We start from the raw sequence: 7,249 nt of genomic DNA, 5'->3' as shown, positions 1-7,249 counted from the left end.
TTAATGCTAGATGAGGCAAGTTTAGTGCTAAAGATGAGCAACTTCGATGCTAGAAGAATTGCACCATGTGTATAAGTAAATTCGCGTAGTAGCCTCCTACTTAGTTGTGTGCAATAGGTAATAGGTGGTTACATAGTTCGTTGCCTACTATATTGTAAAAGTTGTTCACCGTAAAGTGGGAAGTTGTCTAACATGATTTCCTAGTTGTCTGCCTCAGAAACCAAGTTGCCTACATCGCTATGAAGCTTCCCGCAGGTGATCTGTAACTGCCTAAAATTATAAAAGTTCTCGGACCTAAGTTGCCAACACTACTGATCGCATGGTTGTTGGCTAGTCAGGTCGCGATGTTAGATGAGAAATTGCATAGGGGGTTATCAGAAATTTCATAGCGGGACGGATCAGACAATTGCCTACAAACCTATGCAAATCCTTATTTTTTGGTCGAGTTGCCTACAAAATTATTAAAATCTTCATATATAATGATGGAAAACACACATGAGTTGGCTAATCAGGTCGCGACGAGCTTTTCAAAATTAAACTCCACATGAATATGTTTCTTTAATATTTTTAAAAGCAACTTTGATGCTAGATGAGGCAACTTTAGTGCTAAATAGAAGCAACTTCACTCCATTAAAAATAACTAATTAGCAACAATAAGCATCTAACTAATGATACAGAACAACTTCGAAACAAAGGTATATAACATCACAATTTTCCTTTTACCAGAGGCAACTTTAGTGCTAAAAGCAGACAACTTCACTACATTCTATGTCCTAATTATTTTTTTTCTAATTTTCTCCTAACTTCCTCGCCAGTACCTCTAATTTGCCTATTGTTCACGCTAGTATGTCGTTGTTTCTAAATTGCCTATAATACTATGAAGTCATCTATTGGTGATGCTTTTGTGTCTACTATTGCTAGTTATGGTAGGCAACATGATGATGAATCTTAGCCACTTCAGAGTGTTTGTAGGCAACTTAGAAAACAATGATAAATAACTTCATAGTATTGTAGGCAACTATTTTGAAAAGTTAGGCAATTGCGCAACAATTGTAGGCAACTAATTAACAATAGCAGGCAACTATACATCAATGGTAGGTAATGTATAGCATGTATAGGCAATTGAACATCAAATGTAGGAACTGACCATCAACAATGGGCAATTGAGCAGTCATGATACGCAAGTTGGAACAATGTTAGCAAAATTCACAAATACACACGGTACAGTGAATTTGCTTTGTATGTAGCACTAAAGTTGCCTTATGTTCTGTGTGATTTTTCTCATTATTTTTGCGCAAACCAATCTAATAGTCAGTCCTACTAGGCCAAAAAGAAAAATTGCTTCCCTATAGCACTATAGTTGCCTCCGTTGCACCCAAAGTTGCCTTTGAAAAAAGTTTGACAAAATCTACTCATATAGGATCTAGTTTTGAAGAACTCGTTGTGAGAAACCTGACCATGAAAACAGAATTGAATTTCAATGCTTGAATGAAAAGTTATGGCTTTTACAACTTTTTAAACCACAAAATAAATGCACGTGGGACAAGATTTAGGCTGATTCCATCGATGGCTGTGCGCTCCAGGCAACAAACAAGCGCCGCGGCGCTCTCTAGCCACGTCCTTCTTTCTTTCTTTCTTTCTTTTTTCAGGGATTTAGGAGCGCAAGCCAACAAGGCATTCCGTTGTAAACATACGAGACATAACAGTTGGCTAAATATCTCAAAACATAATACTCCGTACCTATTATGTGGAAAGTACGAAAGCAGCATCTCAACACACAAAAGAAAACCTGTACAGAGAGACTAAAACATAGGCCCAACGTGGCATTTAGGGCCGTGGCTTTCGGAGCCCCGGCCGACCCTTTATTTCGCCAGCCAGCCCCCATTTCTTTGGATCAGCAGGCTTCCTCACCGCTTCAGCACGTAGCTTGTGGATCACATGGTAAGAGAATAGCTCAGAAAGCACGGCCTCGCTCCCCAATTTAACTTCAGCAGATCACATACTATACACGCTTTGTAGGATCCAGAAGAAGATACTAGTAGTGGATCCTATCATTGCCATCGAAATTTAGGCCTCGGATGCCCCTTATAGTGGACTCGTAGTTGTTGCTGTTAGACTTGTGCCTGGGATCAGAGTAGTCAGGCGTCTGTGAGGTCCTCCGTGGAGCTGAGTTTCTCTGGGACGTCCCTGGACTCGCATCTGGTGCACGACTACGTGATGGTTCAGCTCCACTGCTTGGCAAATCTCGGCTACTAGAAACAGCAGGTCGCCTTGAGGACACGCCTGACCGACCCAAAAAAGTCGAACTGGACAACTACAGGTCATTCGAGGTTGAGAAATTACATTGCAGAAGGATAAATAGGATCCTTCAGGCATCCAAAGAACACCATGGTAGCAATGCTAAACAAATGAAATAGGACAAACTCACCACAGCTTCCTTCGGTGCGGACACATCTGGTCTAACTGGTGACTTCTGTTTCGATAAGCTGCCTGCATTTATTCCTGTAGGTGGAACCTGACGTCGTGTAGGATCATCTGACCATCCACTTCTTCTTCCCTCTTCGGTGGCTAAATCAGTTCAGGAGACAGTTAGCCAACCTAACAGAACCTACTCGGCCCATGGATTAGCTGAAGAAATAGCAATACAACACAAGAGTAGTTCTGAACATGCACCTGAAACAGGATGTGTGCTACTCCTATGCAAGATAACGGGAAACAGTTTACGACCCTGCTCCACTTACATATATTATATTATTTATATTATTATGTGCACTCGTTCATTGGTGTTGCATATAATTTTGCACGAAGCATCCAACCATTATACTATTTCCTCAAATCTAATTATCAAATGTGATAATGTTACTTGTAGGGAAAAAACAGCTGCTATAACAAGAATACCTGACAGTCTATTATTACATGCAATTGGAGCCATCCCCGAGCTTTGTCCTGCAGCAGCGGCCTAAAACAACAGAGCATGAACATTTATCAGATATTTATCTCCACGGACAAGTGCAGAAGGCTAGCACTTTGAGCTGTACTGACAATAGCACGTGGTGGAACACTGGTCATTTGTGACTGCTGGTATTTAAGAATGGTCCAGTCAAAAACATAATCAAACTGGAATCCTACACAGAAAAATATCCAATGAGAAGTGTCCGAAAAGTAGCTTTTTTTTAAATGTTGCAATGCAAAACTTTATCTAGTAACATATAAATAGAAAACCAACCCTCTCGAATAAAAAGATCTCTGAACAATCTCTTCAGGTATTGATAGTCTGGACTGTCTTCAAAACGCAGTGAGCGGCAGTAATGGAAGAATGACTGAAATTCAGAAGGGTATCCACGACACAAAGCCTGAAATCGAACAAACAATTAATACACAAACTAGTTAAGTCATGATTGAATTTAAAGTGCATGAGAATCACCTCAATTGAAGTGGCAATCTTCCGTTCGCTGATTTTCTCATACTTCTGTTTCTTCGTACCGGCTTTTAAACCCTGCCATGGGAGACTGGTAACAGGGGGGCTGTTAGAACACACCAGATGACATAAAAATAGAACAAACTGAAGCTGCATAACCAACCTTCCTCTCAAGAAGTACATGAGTACATATCCAAGAGACTCCATGTCATCCCTTCTGCTTTGTTCTATTTAAAAAAGCAACAGCCTTTATTCTTTAAACAAGATGGTGCATTTAAGGGCAAGAGAGATTTAATGAAGAAATAGTAACATGGTGCACTTAAAGATATGCATAGCAGATAAATGATCTAATATTCAACTTGTGAAGTGGACTAACCAATTCCAAGATGGGTGCTTACACTCGCATATCGAGCTGTCCCAGTCAAATTTTTGTTCTCCCTGTATTTCAATACACATTTGTCATACAGGCTATAGGTAGACAAGTACGAAGTCTCGTTAAGAAAAGGATGGTTGGTAATACATTTATATATTATGTCATCAATATCATTTGATATAGAAACACAGTACTGTTATGGTTCCCAGTAAAGTAACATCAGCCATTATACTATTACTGCAGAAGTGCAAATGACAATTGACTCAAGCATCAGCCTAGATATACCGGTATGGAATGTGCTGGTGTGTTGACGTGTCCCTGTATTTCTTTGCCAGTCCAAAGTCAATCATATATACCTAAAACAACATTAAGGACAAGATGTAAGTGCATATACATAATGTTCTAAATAATTTCTAGAACTGTAGGCAGGTGAACAGCACAAAAATGACTTACCTGATTTGCTCTCTTTCCAAGGCCCATGAGAAAATTGTCTGGCTTTATATCTCGATGCAAGAAGGACTTTGAATGTATAAATTCAACTCGGTTGATCTAATAAAAATGGAAGTTAAATAGATTTAACCAGATAAAATCATCAAATAACAACAACAAAATGACAAAGACTAGCTGATTTCTGTTGTTGAGTGTACCATTTGATCAGCAAGCATCAGAACAGTTTTGAGCGACAGTTTTCTGTTGCAAAAGCTGAAAAGATCTTCAAGGCTTGGCCCCAACACATCCATAACAAGAACATTGTAGTCACCCTCAACACCAAACCACTTGACATTTGAAATCCCAGCTGCACAACCAAAAAAAAAGTATGTCCGAATCACAACGGCAAAAAATATCTTATATTTATGGTTCAGGGAAAGAAAATGAACGGGTATTACTTCCGCCCTGCAGTACCCTGTACAACTTTGACTCATACAGCAACTGAGGATGCTTTGTCTTCACATTTTCCTGCACAGAGCAAAAGCATAAGGCTTTATCAGTCTGAACAGAACAAAGCCTGCGATAGTTTTGGGGAAATAGACTGAGTGTGACATCATAACAATCATTATTCTGACACCAATAATGCAGCAACATTTTTCCAATGCACGCCACAAATAAGGGGCTAAAATTAGAACTTCAGAATTGAAACAAGTACAATCTTGCTGATGCACTAGAGCATATGGAGATGGTTGGGCTGCATTTACCATCTATCAACTTTTCCTCTCCTATATCTTCTCTACTCTCTCTGACGTTTAATTCTTGGGAACTAAAATGAACTAATGCAAGATTGCAAATGCAGGAGAGCTTACACAGCTCAGTCCATATAATAGCAACCCGTAATCCTTGGCAGGAAATAGTTTTCAATGAATCCTGCTTCTGTATCCATCATTTACCCTTTAAGCGCAGATGGAAGTACTGCAGGAAGGAATAGCCAATTCACGAAATATAAGCCTGAAGGAATAGCCAAGGTGCATATACTTTTGTTATTGTACTTTCCACAATAGTGAGATACAGTATAAGATTGCTCCAATATTTGGGCCCATTTTTACAGAAAATCATCAATTATCAAGTTAAATACCAAATAGAAATACTTGCACCTAGTATATCAAAAAAGAAAATACTGGCACTAAAAGCAATACTGCCACTGATTATAAAATCATAAACACAACTATGCTGAAATCCAAGAGAATTGTCGCGTCAACTCACAAGCTTAATCGCGACCTCCTCGTTGGTCTGCACGTTAGTACCTGCACCGGCAACCCCGAGCAAGTGAAAACACACGATTTAATCAGCAATCCAGCAGAAACAGCACAAAGGCGAGAGCTTTTAGCATCAGAACGGTTCGTTCAGGCGGGGGAACAGCGCACGAACCGAGGTAGATCTCCCCGAACGAGCCGCTGCCGAGCTTACGGCCGAGGCGGTACTTGTTACCCACGCGCGGCTCCATCGGCGGCCGCGCACGCACACACGCCACCGAGCCGCCGCCTAGGTTGGGGACATCCAGCTACGGAAGAACCTGGGCCAGGGGAGGAATTGTGGGGATTGGTAGCTAGGGTTTGAGCGGTGTGATCGAAGTGTGGGATTGGGGATATTCTTTTTCTTTGTGGGGTGGTGGTGCTTTGCTTTCGCGAGCATCACCCACCAGCCACCACGCTCCGTTTAAACAGAAATGTTGGAAAGTGGAGGTGCCTGTGGAGAGATTAACATCGCAATTCGCAACAAAAGTGACGAAAATGCCATTCTAAAATCCGAAAAATAAGAAGAAACAAATTCTGAAGAAAAAAATTGACAACACACATTGCTTTGTTTTCTAACTGTGCGTAAATTTTAGTGATGAAATGACATTTGTGGATGTGTGGGAAAAAAAATGAATGCTCCAAAAGGCATTGGAATTAGTCTTTTTAGCATAGATTTATGTTTTGTTATACCACATGAGCCATCACGATTTTTTGAACGCAAATGAAACACCCACCAATGTTTATAAAAAAAAGTCAGATTCTTTGAAATTTTTTACTATTTTATTTATTTTATAATTCACCCGAGTTCACACCTGGGAGCAAAAACTCCATGCCTCCAAAAGGGAGATTTCATTTTATGTCATACAAAATTAATATTTCCTCCGATCTAAATTAGTTGTCGCTCCAATGAATGTATCTAGCCATCTCAAATAGAAATTAATATGAACATTTTTTCTGATCCAATGAACGATTTAAATTCTTTTACAGTATCAATGACCGATTTAGGGCCTGTTTGGGACTGCTCCGTTTCACAAAAATCGGTTTCGCTCCACTAAATTCACTTTGAAGCAGTTTCATCTACAAGTTGTAGTACTACCAAAGAAAATGTTTGGCTGTCATCTAGCTTCAGCTTCAAGAATAAGAAACTTGGTGAAAAGGATCTATTTGATTGGTTGAGGGGGGAGAAACGAAGGGTTATCCACTTACTGGTGGTAGTGATGGGTAATTTTCACCCAACTCCAGCTTCTCAAGTTTTTTGAAGCACCCCCTGAAGAGCTTCATAAAAAACTGGGAGTTGTACCCCAGATTCTACTTTTTTTGCGGAGCGGCATATCGTGGAGCCACTAGTACGGTGAGGTGCTATACAAACAGTTTTTTATCCCTTTCCACGATGGTATTTGGAATCGACGCCTAGTGAGTGACGGCGATAGGGGGTTCTTCCCACACGACCCAGAAACCGTCGGGATATTCCCTCCTGGCACACACGCTCGGTAAAATGAGGTCGTGTGCGGCCGGTGACAGCTCAAATACGGAAATACATATAATATAGCTAAAAATACAATTACGGGCGAAATTATTTTCGGTCGCAAGTACATCTCACACAGTCAGTCCCCGCTAAACGTTTCCGTTCGTATGTACATCCCACATAGTCGTTCCAATGAAAATGTTTCCGTTTACAGATACATCACACACAATTTTCCCCGTTAAATCGTTTGTGATAACGTTGACACT

At 40.3% G+C, this 7,249-nt stretch overlaps 1 protein-coding gene across 4 annotated transcripts; it reads right to left on the bottom strand.

Moving 5' to 3' along the window:
• Positions 1 to 1,715: 1,715 nt before the first annotated feature.
• Positions 1,716 to 5,949, bottom strand: LOC147979701 (casein kinase 1-like protein 2). 4 transcript variants are annotated; one of them, XM_087547081.1, is made up of 15 exons: positions 5,652 to 5,946; positions 5,487 to 5,527; positions 5,090 to 5,174; positions 4,679 to 4,748; positions 4,439 to 4,587; positions 4,245 to 4,340; positions 4,077 to 4,147; positions 3,795 to 3,856; positions 3,582 to 3,645; positions 3,425 to 3,509; positions 3,227 to 3,353; positions 3,043 to 3,125; positions 2,899 to 2,959; positions 2,429 to 2,568; positions 1,716 to 2,314 (listed from the first exon to the last, which is right to left on the bottom strand). In XM_087547081.1, the coding sequence occupies exons 5-15, from the start codon at positions 4,529 to 4,531 to the stop codon at positions 2,036 to 2,038; spliced, it is 1,161 nt and encodes a 386-aa protein (XP_087403207.1). In that variant the 5' UTR covers positions 4,532 to 4,587; positions 4,679 to 4,748; positions 5,090 to 5,174; positions 5,487 to 5,527; positions 5,652 to 5,946; the 3' UTR covers positions 1,716 to 2,035. The 4 variants fall into 4 exon arrangements, with proteins under 4 accessions (XP_087403207.1, XP_087403205.1, XP_087403206.1 ...); XM_087547079.1 differs by lacking the exon at positions 5,090 to 5,174 and having other exon boundaries at positions 5,652 to 5,948; XM_087547080.1 differs by lacking the exon at positions 5,090 to 5,174 and having other exon boundaries at positions 2,917 to 2,959; positions 5,652 to 5,948.
• Between the last annotated feature and the right edge of the window lie 1,300 nt (positions 5,950 to 7,249).

Source organism: Triticum urartu, chromosome 3A, assembly GCF_056163025.1.
Source record: "Triticum urartu cultivar PI428250 chromosome 3A, HENAU_Tu73, whole genome shotgun sequence".
In the NCBI taxonomy this organism is placed as follows: Eukaryota; Viridiplantae; Streptophyta; class Magnoliopsida; order Poales; family Poaceae; genus Triticum; species Triticum urartu.
The sequence above is the reverse complement of the archived record's forward strand: the minus strand, read 5'-3'. Positions and strand labels throughout refer to the sequence as shown.